This window comes from Nannospalax galili, unplaced genomic scaffold, assembly GCF_000622305.1.
Source record: "Nannospalax galili isolate Female #2095 unplaced genomic scaffold, S.galili_v1.0 scaffold407, whole genome shotgun sequence".
In the NCBI taxonomy this organism is placed as follows: Eukaryota; Metazoa; Chordata; class Mammalia; order Rodentia; family Spalacidae; genus Nannospalax; species Nannospalax galili.
The window spans coordinates 1098686-1115948 of NW_008355644.1; the positions used below are offsets into that span (position 1 = coordinate 1098686).

Here is a 17263-nt window from a genome sequence, read left to right on the forward strand (position 1 = left end):
TTTGTGTGATTGGATTGAACAAATTAGAATGTTTGCTCACTCTTTTTAATTTTTTATTTATTATATTTATTTAATGTGTATGTGTGTATTGACTGCATGTAGGTAAGTGTACCCGTGTCGTGCAATGCCTGCAGAAGACAGAAGAGGCTGTTGGATCCCTTGGAACTGGAGTTACGGACAGCTGTTAGCTGCCATGTGCATGCTAGGATTTGAGGCCAGGTCTTTTGCAAGAAAAGTCAGTGTTCTTAACCGCTGAGCCATCTCTCCAGCCCCCAGCACTATATCTTTTAAAGATTTATTTTTATGTATGAATGTTCGCCTGCATATGTGTTTCATGTGTGTGCAGTGCCTGCCGAGGCCACAAGAGGGTGTAAGATCTTCCTGAAACTGGAGTTACGGGTGGTTTTGAGCTGCCATCTAGATGCTGGGAACTGAACCTGGGTCTTCTACAAAAGCAGTCAGTGCTCTTAACTACTGAGCCATCTCTCCAGTGCCTTAAAGCACTTTTTGTTTGAGATAAGGTCTCCCTGTAGCCCTAGCTGGCCTTGATCTCACAGAGGTACACCTACCTATGCTTCCCATTTTTGATGATTCACAGGCATTCACTTGAAGAGGCCCATATTTAACTATGACTCAGCCACCAGCATAGTTTGAGTGTTGGGGCAGGTCATGGTAGTCTCTGAGCCCCTAGCCTTCACATTTGTGAAGCCAAGAAGCTGGAATAAGTGATCTCTTTGTTTCTTTTCCTCCATAGTCTGACACTGTCAGATGGCCTTTAAAATTCAGTACTAGGTGTATTTCAGGAAGAAATTACTCTCATTATTGCTACATATACACATGAGATGATTAATCATCTTAAAGAATCACTGAACCCTTGGTTAGTGAAGAAAACTAAGAGGTGGTGAGTAATGAACTTAAAACTTTAGCCAAAAAAGTGTCTTTAACCCTAAAGTCTGAAGCCACTCTTTATACAAAGCACCAGGGAGCAGAAGCTCACTTCAGAGAAGTGATGGAGAAATGGACCTTTACCTGCCCGGGTCCCAACACAGGTAAGGCATTTCTGTGCTGTTCTGAGCCCACATTGCTATACAATTCTTCAACCAGCACACTGATCTCTTGTCTCATGGAGTGTTTCCATGCTTTATGGCAAACACACTAAATTATACAGTGGGGCACAGAAAAGAAAGCCTTCATGAGGTTAGTTGTTTGGTGTGATTGTTAGTATTGATTGTTGACAGGGTCTAGAATCAGCAAACAGACCTCTCGGCACATATGTGAGGGATTTTCTAGATTGGGTTAATTAAGGTAGGATGACCTACCCTAACTGTGGGTGGCACCATTCTCCAATTGAATAAAAAGTAGAAAACCAGCTGAGCATTCACTGCCAGCTGCTTCCTGATTGTGGACCCTGTGTGACCAGTTGCTTCATGCTCCCTCCACCATGACTTGCTACCATAACCAACTGCATCCCTTATAACTGTAAGCCGAATAAACCCTTCCTTCCTTCTTCATCTTGCTTCCTGTCAGGTATTTCATTACAATAATAAGAAATAACAGATACAGGTGGTATGTGTGAGCCACTGTTCCCTTTACTATAAAAAAACTGGAGTCTTCCAGTATGAGACCAGTAGAGCCAGGTTACAGTAGAAGTAGGCTCAAAACACACAAGCACCTGACTGTGTCTCTGTGTGGACAAGTGTATTAAGTTCAAGTTCAAAACATTTCATTTCTGCAAATCTTATTTGTTTTATTTATGCTTTTTCTTCTACCTATTTGGGTACTGACAGCCAATGGTTCCTTTCCCTAGGTCTAAGCTTTCTTGGTATATTTGTAAACACAGACACAGACACAGATGCAGACAGACAGACAGACAGACAGACACACACACACACACACACTTATTTTAAAGTACAATTGCCCTGTGATCTAGAGGAACAAAAAAGAATCACCAGGTATACCTGGAATTTCTTTCCATGTTTGTCTCCCTCTAGTGAGCTCTGGAGGTCAGATCCTCTTTACAACTATTTTACGACTCCCTACTTTGAACACAGTAGGTACTCTACTGATATTAAAAAAATAAAAGCCAGGAGATAGGGCTGGAGAGATGGCTCAGTGATTAAGAGCACTGGTTGCTCTTGCAGAGGACCCAGGCTTGGCTTTGACACCCACAAGGTGGCTAAAAGTCATCCATAACTCCAGTTTCAGGGGGATTCAATGCCTTCTTCTGGCCTCCTTAGGGACTGCACACACATGGTACACATATACACATACAGGCAAATTACTTGTATACATAAAATAAAAGTAAACGTTAAAAAAAAATTTTTTTTAAGCCAGGAGATGATCTTGCCTGGGGGTTTGTAAAAATTTTTTTTTTTCTTCCAGTGTTGTGGATTGAATCCAGGGTCTTTGAGCATGCTAGGCAAAAACGCTGCAAATAAGCTATACCCCCAGGCCCAGAAACAATTTTTTTTTTTTTTTTTTTTTTTGAGACAAGGTCTCGTGTACCTCAGTCTGGCCTCAAACTCTCTATGTATGATCTTGAACTTCTGATTCTCCTGGCTCTACCTCCCAAGTGCTGGGATTACAGGTGTGTACCACCTCAGCCAGTTTATACAATTCTGAGGACTGAACTCAGGGCTTTGTGCATGCTAGGCAAGCACTCTATCAAGTGACCCCCAGGACTATAAAATTATTAAATCACATTGATTACAGCAGCCCTTGGGTTCACCCTATTAGGAGTAAAGTCTTGTGCACAGGAGCTGGATGTGGCATTCTCACCTCTCACTCTCATCTGCAGCCTTCTCTGCCTCCTCCAGCTTCTGCAGAGCTGTGGCCAGACGCTCCTGAGCTCGATCCAACTCTTCCTCAACCAGCTGGATGCGTCTGTTCAAAGAAGCTACATCGGCTTCAGCCTAGGCAGAGAAAGTGAAAGATATTTCAGAGCTAGGAGGAGTGAGGGGGGCACCTTCAGGAAGTGGCCAGTACTGAGGTGCTGGGCCCAGACAGAAGTCTGGGCCCGGGTGTGAGCTACCTGTCAGTGTATTACAAGCCCTGGCCAACTCCAGAGTTCTCACACAGGAGTATATATGGATTTATATAGCAATATATTTGAATATATACAAACCTAGGCATACAGTTCAGCAGACAAGTGGGCCATCAGCCACACTCTCATAGGCCTCCTTCTACAGATTCCAACATCTTTCCCTTACTTGCTCATTGGAGGACAGCTTCCTCACAGGTAGCTCACTGGAGACTGGAGGTATGGACACAGACAGTAGGCTCAGCCACATGAGACACTAGCAATATAATCAGAAATTGGAATCCTGCGTCTCATTCCACTTTCCTTTCTCTGAGCTACTTTCTCAAAGGAGCCTTATAAAGGAGCTAAGTGTTTTAAAATTAGTGGTTTTAAAAATACAAGCCACATGGAGGCCCAGTACCATCTAGAAACTTCCTTTTCACCCCACCTTTTCAGTAACCTCTTTAGAATAACTGGCCATACTGGAATAAAGCCAAGATAAATTTCCCAAGTGTTTTTGACCTAAGCTTACTGGAATTTCTTAAAGGCAAGGCTGCTGTAAGAAAGGAATCACAGGCCTAAGGAGAAAAGCAATAGAGACACTGTTTTTACTTGGAATTTAGCTTTGAAAGAAAATGTTTCTTTCTTGGGAGACAGTAAGTTCTATGCACTTACTATGATGAGCCTGGGAATAGTTGCCACACTGGGCTGAAGACTGATCCAGTACTGCACGGAAGTGAAGGTGGGACTTGCTAATTAGGCAGCAAAATATTCATCCTCACTCGAACCTGTGTTCATAAAGTGTTGATGGGTCCTTAGAACATCTGGGAGTCAATATTCTAACAATTACAATATACATCTCAGGACCCCTGCTAGTTTTTGTTATGCATATCTCTGCTTTTACTGAACTGTCTGCTGCTCACATTCAGGACATTGGCTCTTTAGAGAGCCTGGGCTAGTAAACATCTACTGGAGGAGTACATAAAATCACTCTAATTTAAACAACGGCAACTTTCATAGCTCATCAGAGTTTGAAAAGCATGTACAATTAGAGAGAGGTGGCGGTCATGGCCTTGAGTCAAAGGAAATCCAAATCATTTAGCTCCTTGCTCATGGTTCATGCAAGTTTTATCTGGGGAAGCTCAGGGAACAGGACATCGCCCACCACAGTGAATGACTACAGTCTTCTCTATACAAACATTTAAACAACATTTATCTCAACAACAATAAAAAACTGCCATGTAGTAAGTGGCTGCTGGAGGCAGGAAGCAGGGCCAATGTGAAATGAACTGGAGGAGGAACAGTCGCAAAGGAACCAGCCCACGAGGTCAATCATTATCAGCAAACAGCTTATAACTGGGTCAAGCCAGGAATGTCAGGCAGATGATTGGCTTCTGGTTAGTTTTCTTTGCAGGCTGAGGGCAATAGGGATAACCAATTTCTTAAATACAGGGAACTGCTTTTTAATAATCAGTCCTATTTTTTAATCGGAAAGATACACATATGAAAGCCATAGTTTTGGGTCAGGTTAGGGTTCTTCATTTTTATTTACGTGCTATTTCCAGGAGAATTCTATTCATTTTACCAACAGGGGGTGGGAGGTGGGAATGGTGATGAGCAAACCACCCTGAAAACTGAAACAAAAAATAGAAAGTGGGGGCTGGAGAGATGGCTCAGTGGTTATGTACACCTGAAGAGGATCTGGATTTGGTTCCTAGCACCTACATGAGTAGGTGAGTCACAACTGACTGTAATTCTAGTTCCAGGGGATCTGATGCCCTCTGCTGGCCTGTATGGGCAGCAGGCATGCACATGGTGCACAAACATGCATGCAGGTAAAACACTCATACACATAAACAAATCTTAAAAAAAAAAAAAGAAAGAAAGTGGATTGGGACTGATGGTCTCACCCCTGGGGTTGTTCTTTCTTAACACCAGAGTGAAAGGTTCTCTACCTACCATTCCCCAAGCCCCAGCACCCCAAGCTGTGCCTGCATACGAACAGACCCAGTATCAGAACAATTCCTGCAAGAAAATCAGTCATTAGAAAAGGCATCTCAATCCTTTTTTAAAAGGCAGGGTGTTCTAGTAGGTGGCAGGTAGATCACATAAGGGCACAGAATATTTGCTCTTTAGCCTAGACCTGAAGCATACTGGCCCAGCAGCTCCAAGCAGGTCAAGGGCTTACAAGTATATAAAGTTTACCTATGCACACCCTCCCTGGGAAAACCCTGCATTCTGCTTCCATGGGCCCTATTATGCTGGTCTCATAGAAATTTTTAAGAGTTCCTCAGAATTCAAGACCAGTTAAATTTTGTAATTAAAGCTTTCTCTTACTGCCACCTGCCCCCTCCCATTCTTTTGGGGCAGGGAATCAATCTGCAGTCTAGGCTGCCTGTGATTCTCCTGCCTTAGCCTCAAGTGTAGCGATTACAAGCATGAGTTACCATACTCAGTACACTCGTCCCCCATTTATTTTACTCTGTGTTCCATAGGCCTATGCACCTATCACTTCCATCAGCTTTTATTTTCATTTTGTTTTTTTCTCAGGATTGAGGCTTCTCCAGATATTTTCTGAGTCTCTATGGCAAAGCACCCAGGTAGGCTTAAATACATGCCCACAGCCACATGCCTGTCTGTTATTTAAAAGCAGACAGAAATAATAAAGCATTTGGGGAGGGTGAAGACTTTGGATGCAAATTATTCCTAGGCTGAGTTAGGTTTTTTTCTAACATGGCCCCCATGTCAATGCTACCAGCAAAGCCTTTCCATTTGGGATGATACTTTCTTTTATTCCAAAAGTGCTACTGTGTCCCACCATCTAATGAGCTACTCAGGAGACTGTTGTATTGATGAGGTTACAAACTCCAGTTAAATCACCACTCATTGGATCTAAGGATCATTGGTGATCCTTAGAGTTGCATGTCTCCTGCCCCTGTAAGTACTAGCTACCTCCCTGGAAGTCAAGGGCAAGCTCACCCTTTGCCCTGCCCCCAAACAAGGAAGTAGCTACCTTCAGAAAAAAGACACACATACCAGTCCCAACAAGGTATTATGCAGACATGTGGGCACAACACTTTAACAGAGCAAAATGTTATTCCAAGCCAGATTTGAATGAACCTTTAGAAAGTCCAAGATTTTCATGAAATTCACATATTTCAGGCACTATAGAAAAAATAAATTGTACTTTGAAAAGCAATGCTCTCAAATATGTTTTCAAAGTCCTGCCTGAACTAGAGCAGAGCATGGTACGATCAAAGGTCAGATCTTTTTATTTCATGTAAACTGTAGTTCTCAGAGAGGGTTTCACCCAACTTGCTGTGTAAGACCAAACTGACTAGGGCCAAGCTAAACTTCTGCCCTTATATGGTCAGGCAAGGGGGAGGTTGGGGGGACGACACACACTAATGACATTAGGGGCACTCCTTTGGATAACAGATAAACACAACCTCCTCTATCTAGGCCAAGCCTGTAATTTATGAGGCACATTTGTATAACAAGAGAAAACAGATGTAGGCAAGTTACTGAAGTGCCTTTGCTGTGTCTCCATGGGAAAGTGGGCACCCAGAGTATAGTATACATTCCAATTACAGCCACTCTAGAAGGGCCAAGGCAAGAACAGAACATGCTCATTTCCCAGTTGCAGAAATAGCCGCCAATGCTAGACTTAGGAATTTTTGAAAACTGATAATTTCCCATGATTTAATCAAGCTGCCTATTAATAATCTACTGGCTGCAATTGTAAGCCTCTTCATCTGCTGGGTTCTGCCCAAAAATGAGGAAAGAGGATTGGCTTTTTTGCTTAAAAAAAAAAAATGTGTGTGTGTGTATGTATATACACATACATATATATCAACACGGGTCACAAGATATAGAGTCAACCATTACATCAGGCAAAGCAGTTTCATTCCAAGATTTTGAAGGGGCCACACACCTTGGGAAAACAAACTAGGAGGAAATAAAGGGACACCTGTTTTTTTTTTCAAGGGAAATGAGGGTTTAATTAGGTCCAATTAATGCCAGTCAGTTTGAGTCTCTGAGTACCTGAATATGGCCCAACTCTTCAAATATTTTTGGTAGTGGCTCATAGCTTTGTCACTAAGCCTTTATCTTTGCTGCCAAGAGAAATTGTTACTGCTAGCTTCACTCACAGCCTAAGCTATGTTTAATAACTACCTATAGCATCCATCTTTAAGTTCCAGGGGTTTTTATTAGTTGTTTTTTGTTTTTGTCTTCCTGTAGCCCCAGCTGGCTTCGAACTTGCTATGTAGACCAGGCTGGCTTCCACCTTACAGAGATCCATGTGTGCTGGGATTAAAGGTGTGTGCCACCATGCCTGGCATAGCTCTAGTTTTAAAGAAGTAACCTCTCAACTTGCAAAAGTCTCTAAATTGCTACTGTATGGGTCTGTGTCCAATTGCCCAGAAAGACACTTTGCGAAAAATGACTTTAATTTTTATAAAAAAATGATTTAAACTGCTTTAAATAAAGACATAAAGTTGTGAAAAGAATGGAAGTCTTGTCCTCATCCACCTAGCCCAGGAGTGCTATTTTAAAAACAATGCACAGAATAGTGAGTGTGCATAAAAGTAGTTAAGTGGCCTTTATAAAATTGCCCACCACCAGTCCCCTAGGCCAGAGCCTATTCAAAAGCCATCATTAATACCTCTTCAACCCACCAAAGATTCCTTCCAGCCTGCACATTTCCCCTCCCCAATTCCCCAAAAGTAACTGTTTATTAAAAGCATTAAATGGGGAGTTTTATGTGTAGTAAAGTGAGTAGGCCATTTTTAAAAGCCCTTGCCAAGTAGTGATGGTAAAAATCCCTGGGTGGAGTAGTGCTGGGTAGTGTGAGTAACAGGACTGTGCAGGCAGAGCTAGCTCCATGGTGCCGAGTCCCACTGTAAAATAAAATCTCTTTACCTACTAACTCCTTCAGCTAGCAGGTAGATGGTATTGTTAACCACATTTTACTCATAGGAAACCGAAACACTCAACTATCCCCAGCCAGTCAACCCGGTCAGGATTCAGTGCTGACAAACTGGGTTCAGTGCTCTTCCTCATCTTTATGATATTTTATTAGCTCTACTGGTTCAAGGGCAGTGACTGACCAATTGGAGACGAATCAGAATTAACTTATCACCAGCCAAGTTCAGAGACACCTACAGTAAGTAGGGCTTTTACTAATAATCTGTCCTCTAAAATACTGAAAATTATCTTTTTCCTACACTATCCCTATCTGTATTTTATCTTAAACTTCCTCTAGCTAGGCTTTCCAAGGAAGACTCACTCGGTTCTTTATATTTTATACAAAACATGTTTTGGAGTTTCTGTGAGATGCCATATAGCCATTACAAACACTGCCAGAAGGAATTACTCAATTCAGAATAGCCCTGTGTATATTAAGCACAGCTGGACACCATATTACTGGCTGTCATAAAATTCCCAAGGTGTTTGAATACCTTGATTTAACACACACACACACACACACACACACACAGACACACACACACACACAAGGCTGATAAATATCCAACATCTAAACTCTGAATCCTGTTCCTGATTGCTGGATACACTTGCCTTGGAGACTAAAGGAAACCAGGTATTACATTCAACAAGGAGGGGAAGGAGGCAAGAGATACACCCAGTAACCGCTGACATCTGGCCAACTTTTGACAAGACTTGGTAAGAAAGGAATATCTATTTGCTGAGAGAACTTAGGAGAAGGGAGGGCTAAGAAATATAAGGGTAAAAGGACTGCGTGCTATGCAAATTAAGTCTTCTTTCTGAACCTGGTGCCGTCTCCAAACACAAACAGCCTCTATGAACCACGACGGGGGCATCCAGCATCCGCAGACCCTAAATCCCGGCGGTGCCTCGCCCCAATAAATGCCAGTAGTGCAAAGTGCACATCCACGGGGCCCAACGCGCGATCACCCCAGAAACGCAGACCCTTCACAGGAAAGTGCTGCTTCCAGAACCTTCTCAACGGCAATTTCCCCTAGAGGTTTTACTTTAAACCATCGAGGTGGACAGGCAGGGCCGAGGAGAAAGGGCTGGGTTCCTCCCTGGGGTCGGGGGCCAGCTGGCCCAGGTGCGCCAGGTGCAGCGTGGGGCCTGCGGGGTGATGGGTGGGTTCCTTACGGTCTCCCTCAGCTTCCGCTCCTGGTCCAGCTCCCGCTGCAGGGTGCCCGCGCGCTCCTCGGCGGCGTCCGCCTGCTCCTGCAGACTCCGGATCTTCCTCCGCACCGCCTCAAGCGAGCTGCTCCCCGCCATGGTGAGGCGGCGGCTACCGCTGCGGCTGCGCTCGGGCCTCTCCGCAATGCTGCGGCAGCTGTAGCCGCTTCCGAACCCGGGTCCGGTCCGCCCCGCCCAGGCAAGCTGTGCAACGCCGGCGCCCCCTGCGGCTTAGGAGCAGCCCGGAAGTCACAGCCCTGGGGCGGCGCCCGGCGAATACAAGGGACCGGCACTGCCAGCGGGCTGGGCGGAGCGCTGGGGACCCCGGGAATGTGCAGCCCGCGGTTGTATTGCGCATGCGCACGGGGATGGCGGGCAGTAGGTTCGTATGCCTGGAGCAAGGCCACTGGAGGGAGTTGACTTCTCCCCAGCGCCTCTTCCTAGAGGCCTGGCGGGTATCAGCTCAAGATGCTAAACCTATGGCGACTCCTGCTGGCCGCCTGCAGCGCTGAGCAGTGCATGGAGGGGGAGAAGCTGAGCAAGTGCAGGGAGGGGGCTGGGGTTGGGGCTGGGGTTGGGGTTGGGGGTTGGTGGTAGGAGCGGAAAGTAGGAGTCCGGGGCGGGAGGCCTGGAGTGTGGGAACTGGTCCTTGTGAAGAACCCCAGAACAAGATCCTCACCACAAGAAACCCACCATCCTATCACGAAATGAAAACCGCTAGCTGCTAAAGCGTAGTGGTTAGAGCTCCTGATCTAAACACAGCCTTCCTAGGTTTAAGTCTGGTTTCTAGTGGCTTGTGGCTTCATTTGTAAAATAAAATAAAAACAAAAAACGAGGGTAACAGTACGGCTATTCATAGGTCTGTTGTGCGAATTATCAAATAATTAACATAAAGCACTTCACAATGCTTTATATATAAAGAACGCAAATAGCCCATAACCAGTTGTGCAATCTCAAATACACCAAAGCCATCCTCGGTTTTAATCCAGTCTCAGGTCTGAATGGGATGGATCAAGCTGGAGATCTCAGAACCCTATAACCGAACCCCTGTCTGCCAGCTGGAAAGTCACGTGGGCACAATCTGTAAGCACTCTGTCATTCCTCTTAGGCTGCGTTTTTAAATGCCTTCCAACAAGTCTCTGGGCTTTATTCCTTCACCTTAGTCACAGAGGGTCCTTAAGGTCAGTCCTGGACTTGATTAAATGTGGGAAAAAATGGAAACAAAGGAAGAAAAAGAAAGCACCGCCTGCCAACTCTGTCCTCTAAAACCCTAACAAGTTTCTAGCTCGCCTAGCTCATTTTCTATGGAGTTTCTAGTCCTCTCTGGCCTCTGGTGTGAAGCTGGCAAACCCTCACATCCTGTAGATGGAGCCTCTCCCTAGGTTTCCAAGCAGTTGGTAGGCTCAGCCAGGCATGATTATAACTCCTCCCCAGAGCTCATAGACCATCTGCCTCCAACCACGAGGAGGCTGGGACAGGGCATCTGCAACTGTCCAGAGGCAGCCAGGGAAACTGCTGGCCACTTGCCAAAGCTCTAAGCAGCCACCCTAGTGACTTAATGTCCTGCTTTTCAAACACCAGTAGAAGTCATTTTCAGACAGTTCATTTTCAAGCTGATGTCATTATGGAAGAGCTTAGGATGGTTGTTAAGACTTGGTTGCAGGTTAGAATCACTTGGGTATTTAAGAAACATTGAGGTGGGGTTCCATCCCTAGAGATCCTGGTGTGATTGACTTGGGGGAGAAACCTGAGTTTAAAAACCTACCTGGATGATTATATGTATATAAGCAGGAGAATCACTGATTTAGGGGATAAAGACTCACATCCATATACATCACAGTGATTGGGGAAGGGGCCAGGAAAACAGAGTCCTCATTTAGGTGGAAGACCAGTAAAACTCCAGTAAACAGATCATTAGGGATGCTAGCTCCTGGGAATATGGTTTGTACAATAGGTTGGTAAATTAGAAAAATGTTTTATAGTAATAATAATAGAAAAATACAGCATTCTTAACCCTGGGAAGTAATGACAGTAAAATGTCCTCATTGCAATACCTCAGAAAACTGACTTCCCTCCTACCTCTTTCCTCTAGTGACATCTGTCTTTTCCTCCTCAAGTCTTAACTATTTAAAGTGAGTCAGAATCACTCTAAATATAACATCTTCACAACCTTCTTCAACATTCCTAGTCTCCAAACAACCTAAAATGCTTTACAGAGGAAGATGATCAATACGCTAACCAAAAGAACAGACAGACAGACAGACACACACACACAGTATTTAGGGACAGTATTCCAGTGCATAGAAAGAACCTGTTCCCCCACTGGCCCTGCCTCAACTGACTTTAAATAGCTTCTTTTCCACTTCTGCCCCACCCCATTCCAACGGCCCCTCAACAAGAGTTCCCATTTAAGACATGATGCCACTTCATAGTTACAAGAAGCATTATCTTTTTCCACCCCCTTAAGAATTATAGCAGCACTTTTCTCCTGCTTTCATTAGGTACTGGGCTATTTTCAAATTCTCTGCATTCTTTCCCTTATAAGGAATATCTCTCCTTGATCTATCAGCCACTCTTTAGAAAAACTAAATAAACGTCCTGTGGGGAGAGTTTGGGGAGACAAGCATCCTACTGCATGTACAGAGCAGACATTTGATACATATTATACAAAGCAAGCTCAGAGTTATGATTGGTCTTTTTGTTCTTCTTGTTCTTTTTCTAAAAAACAGATATTTTTAACATGTATTTTAGACAAATCAGTGGTTCCCAAATCCCTTTTTCCAGGAACCTTAATTTCTCACTGAAATTTTGTCAGAGTCCAGTGACTACTATCCCGACCTCTCATTTACCAAGCACACTGGTAATGTGTATCATACCTTTCATGCTACAAAAAATCTATACAGATTTCAAAACCAGAGACCCTCCGGTAATCTGCATTATACAGTACACACACACACACACACACACACACCAAAACAATAAAACTCTCTGTTGTTGCATTTGGGGGGGGGGTTCAGCTTCTAGGCATAACTTTCTCTGGCGCTCATACATTCTTGGAATTGTTATCAGCTTCCCAAGGAATTCTTTTCTAATTGGGCCTCTAGGCTTAATTAGCTTCTGGAAAGGAATTCAGTGGTGTGAAAAGAAGTCAGTTCATTGTGAATCTTATCCACAGCTTGACTTACTAGACAGAAGAGGCAAGCTTTATGGTTTAAGATTCCGAAGGGCAGTGGAGCTCTGAGTGCTTAGCAGAGATGTAACTGTATGTCCCTGAAAGTATGTAGTGGTTGCCAGAGGGTTGTCAGGTGGGGGTGGGGCCGGCTGCGGGAAGTCAGCTCACTATACCATATAAAGCACTGGGCTATATATAACTCCCTGCTTACTTTCTGGATCCTCAGACTGCAGACCCAAGCAAGTATCATTTTCCCAGGGAGAGATCTTAAGGCTTGCTTAGTGAAGAGAAAATCTTCAAAGGTCTCTGTGTGCCTCAAGCTTAGCCTTTGAGTAAGACTACATCTAGAGGGAAGAGTCTCTGTACCCAGTCTAGGCCCATTACCCCAAACTAGATCTTCCCATCAACTGGGGCTGACAAAAAAGAAAAAGAAAACCAGAAACTTTCGCACAAACCTTAGCGATGACACACTCAAGTTTTCTACCAGCAGGAGGCGAAGTTCACCTCCAAGAGTCCAATTTCAGATGCTGTGTTCTCCCAGCTTCTTACCCACCCACTTCCAGACAGAGGGGAGGAAGTGAAGAAGAGGAGAAAAAGAGAATGAAGGAGTGGATGGAACATAAATGAATGTGCGCAGTAGCAGTCAGAGGCGCCAATCCAGTGTCCTGGGCCACGGCCAGCCTGTGTGCAGGTGCCCAGTAGGAGGTTTTCTTCCTCCATTGCTCTGCAACCCCAGTGATGACCCCAGAGTGGCCACGCGGGGGGGTGGTGTGGGGCGGCAGGAGGGAGGCAAAGTGAGCGTGCACTTACGTCGGTGGCCTTTTTCTCCGCTAGCTCCAATTTCTCCTGGGCATCTTTGAGTGCCTCGGAGTATTTGTCCAGTTCATCTTCAGTGCCCTTGAGTTTCTTTTGCAGCGACACCAGCTCATCTTCCAGCTGGGAGTTGGCCGTGGAGTATGGGGGAAGGGGGAAGGAGGGGGGAAGGGTGCAGCAGGCAGCGTGATCCCGCAAAGTGCGGGTAAGGGTGCACAGACCATATAGGACAGGGACAGAAGGAGAGAGAGGGAGAGAAAGGGAAAGACAGGGAGGGAGAAAGAAAGAGAAAGAAGTTAGCCTTTCGTGCGTCTTGCTGCGCCGCGCGCCGGGGGTACCTTGGCGGCGGCCTCGTCGGCAGCCAGGAGGCTGTCCTCCGCCTTGTGCAGCTCCTCCAGCACCCGGTCCCGCTCGTCCTCCGACACCCGTAGCAGCTTCTCCTTCGCCGCGATGTCGTCCTCCAGCTGGGGAGCAGCGGAGAGCGGGAGCGGGCGGCAGGCGCGGACCGGGTGTGAGACACATACAACACATGGGCGCCAGGTTGGCTGGGGCCCTGGGTCTGGGTGATCCCTGCCTTGGGATTCGGGGGACCCCACGTAGCCTCCTCTCTCCCGGAGTTGGAACCGCTCAGTGGCTCACCTTGCACCCCCTCTTCCCCTGGGACCACCAGCCGAGGTCTCAGCAGGGTCAGGTCCACAATTTTGGGGTGCAGAAAACCACCCTCTCCTGGTTAGCTGTCTGTGTCTTCCATTATATCCCATTTTTGTTCTTAGGAAAAAACTCCATGGCTCCCCCTCGACCCCCAATATCTCCATCCCAGGTTTAGGTCTGTTTTTCCCCAGCCAAAAGTTCAAAGAACTTGCAATACTTTCAGGACTTAGAGCCTAACTCCCTCCCCTTCCTTCCAACCTCCCCCGGAACCCGTGTCCTGTCTCCCTTCCTATTCCAAAATTGATTCCCAGTCCCGAGCGTCTAGAGCCTCTCTAGGGCTTAAACGGCCCTTACGGGTCGTGGGAGTCAGAGAAGGGCCACAAGTGTCCTCAGACCAGACAGAAAAGTTAGACTCAGCCTCAGTCTCGCTCTTTCCCTCGCTCTGTTTTGAGCGAGCCGCGCGCCCATGGACGCCTTGGGCTGGGGATGGCTCCCGGGGTCCAGGAGACCGGGGCAGGGAGGGATGCCATTTGGGTCCCCGGGGCTCTCTTGGAGCCACTCGGAACGCAGGCGATGGGTAGCCGCAGAGCTGGTTGGGGGGAGGCGCAGACCTGCTTGCTCCTGTCTTCCGCTGCCTTTTTGTCGGCCTCCGCCTGCTCGGCTCGATCCAAGGCGTTCTCCTTGTCGAGTTTCAGCATCTGCATCTTCTTCTTGATGGCGTCCATGGTGGCGGCGACTAGGGGCCCTTGGGCGGCGGTGGGAGTGGAGAGATAAGCGCGGTGGGGCTGCCAGGCAGGAGTGCGAGCGTTGAGCCGCTGGCTGCTCCCAGATAAGTACTTTCCCAAGGGGGCGACCACATTCCTCAAGACAGCCAATACTTTTTTGGAAAAGCTTGCTCCTCCGGCCCCCTTTCCCCCCTCCCCTGCCTCCGCCCTTGCCCCCTCCCCGCTCCTCCCGCGGGGGCCGCTCGCCCATTCGCTGCCTTCTGTCGGCCTCCCAGTTGACGGTGGATATGACTATATATGGGGACCCGAGCCTCCAAGGCGGCGACCGGGCGAGGCCATCCTATTTCCAAACCTGCGTGCCAGGGAAAGGGCGCCCGGACCTCGCTGGAGAGAAGCCCAGCGCTAGGTGCTGAACTCTGCCCACTGCTCCGGCTCTTCCCAGAGCCAGCGCCTGATCATTAGGGTCCCCAGCCGGGGCCTCCCGGAGTCGCCCAAGATGCCCAGGAGCAGGGCAGGTAGTGTGTGTGCAATAGTCCCACTTGGCCTCTAGACCCTGGGGCGCTCAGCCTTGGGGCCCCCTGTCACTGCCACTGCACATCGGATCCAGGCCTGGGAGTGCTCAGGACCCAACTGCGCCTCTTTGGCAGTTCTTAACCCTCCAGGCATAGTCCAGGGTTCTCACATTCTGGAAACTTCCAACCAGAGCAGAGAAAGAAAGAGGGGAGAAAGGGCTGGGGAGAAATTCCTGAGGCTTTCTCTCTGCCCCTGCCTGTGGGTACAAGGACACCACAGAGAAGTTCTCTTGAGTCTTTTCACCCAAAAGGGGGCAATCAAATACTTTAGGGACTTAGGACACAGTTGACTTAGTTCTGAAAGTGCCTGTGCAGTGCTAGGGAAGGGGTAGGGAGCATTTCTTGGGAGGAGGGGAAGAACATCGATCAGGCATTCTTGGTCACTCAGGCAGGTTGGTACTTGGTCTTTAGTCAACAGCAGCTGTGTGATCTTGATGAAGAACAGCTTTGCTGTTGTGGCTTGTTTGTGTGATTGTTTCTTATTTATTTATTTATTTCATTTATTTATTTATTTATTTATTTATTTATTTATTTATTTAGAGTTTTGTAGCCTCAAAGTAACTATATAGCTGAGGCTGGCCTTGAACTTTTGGTCTTTTTGAAACAGGGTCTCTCTGTAGCCCCAACTAGCCTGGAACTCCCTGAATAAACCAGGCTGGCCTCAGTCTCACAAAGATTCACCTGACTCTTGTCTTCCTGAGCGCTGGGATTAAAGGCATGCTCCACCATGCCCGGCACTCATATTTATTATTTAAAAAAATTTTATTGGATTCATTTATTGTGTACATATGTGGGTGCATCTGTGCCATGGCATGTGTGTTGGGGTCAGAAGACAACTTGTGGGAGATAGTTCTCTCCTTCCATCATGTGGGTCTATCATATATGGATCCAACTCAGGTAGTCAGGCTTGGCAGCAAGTGCCTTTACTCCCTGAGCCATCTTGCTGTCCCAATTTCCTCATATTTAAATCCAGCAAGTAGAGAATGCCTGAAGAATCTTCAGACTAACTTTTCATCTTTTCTTTACACTGATCCACAGAGTCAGTCTCTTTCTGTGTGGCACTCAGGTGCCAGAGTGTCAAAAACATGTGACAAACTAACCTAAATGGTTGTAGCTATAGCCTGAATTTTGTCTGCTGAGAGAGAAGGCCCAGCTCTGAACTATGTGAGCTAGACTTGAAGGCAGGAGACTATCCCCTGTGTCGCTTTAAACTTTCCTCCTCTCAGCCCCCCAAAAAGAAAGGACTAAGAAAAAGGCTGCTCAGCAGGAATGCAGGATGGGGTGGGGGGTGTCTCCAGAACTGAGGGTCTTGTGAAGACTAGTCCCCACAGAATAATTCACAGTGTGTACTACATGAATACCAATTATTCCCCAGACAGTGTCTGAGCAGATTAAGCAGGCCAAAAAACTTGTAAGACCTTCAGAGAATGATCAAGTTCCTCTCCAGGATTTTGTCAGATTTCTCCCACTAACCTAACCAATTGCCCAGGCGGGAAAATATACCCTCTTGTAATGACTAGAGCATTGGGGTGGTATCCCCCAGAGAGCTGCATGGTATAGAAAATCACCAGAGTCCTTAATTTTTATGTGTCAAGTGCCTTGGATCACTGACACATTTCCAAGCCTATGGGTAATATTCAGATGTGTGGACTGTAGGGAGCTGACTCTCCAACTTGGGGTTTAGCAGAGGGGCCAAGAATGGGGCTCAGGAATGAAAAGTTGAGATCCAAATTGGGCCTGACCACTTCCTTTTATGCCTTGGTCATATTAACAACCACTCCAAGCCTCAGTTTTCTCTTCTATAAAATGAGTCACTGAAGTAGAGATGCTCTTTGAGGGGCCACGCTCTATTTAGACTTTTTTCTTCCCGCTGTGCTGAACACAAATGAAGAACTCATCAAAGCCTCCTAAATGAGCCAGCTCTACAATTTATTAGACATACCACTATTGGGCTCCTGCTATATACCAGGCGGTACTGGACTCTGGAATCAAAGTTGGGTAACACACATCATCCAGATGTTGAGCATAAACAGGCGTATTAGGATTCAGAAAGGAAGAGCCAGGTCAGGATAGGCAGAAAACACTTCTCTGAGAAGGTGCTGACTTTTAAATTGATTTTGGAGGAAGGTAGCAT

General features: G+C 46.5%; 1 protein-coding gene across 19 annotated transcripts in view; it reads right to left on the minus strand.

Moving 5' to 3' along the window:
* Tpm1 (tropomyosin 1) overlaps positions 1-14672 on the minus strand; it is a 27993-nt gene extending 13321 nt beyond the window's left edge. For 4 of the 19 annotated variants that reach the window (XM_008853022.2, XM_008853023.2, XM_008853020.2 and 1 more), the window contains exons 1-2: positions 9164-9453; positions 2779-2912 (exon numbers count right to left, since the gene is read on the minus strand). In XM_008853022.2, coding sequence (XP_008851244.1) covers positions 2779-2912; positions 9164-9295 — 266 coding nt within the window. In that variant the 5' untranslated portion in view covers positions 9296-9453. Of the gene's footprint in view, positions 1-2778; positions 2913-9163; positions 9471-13178; positions 13305-13519; positions 13646-14443 lie in introns of those variants that run through there. The other 15 variants (XM_008853019.3, XM_008853016.3, XM_008853017.2 and 12 more) reach the window with 11 other exon arrangements.
* Between the last annotated feature and the right edge of the window lie 2591 nt (positions 14673-17263).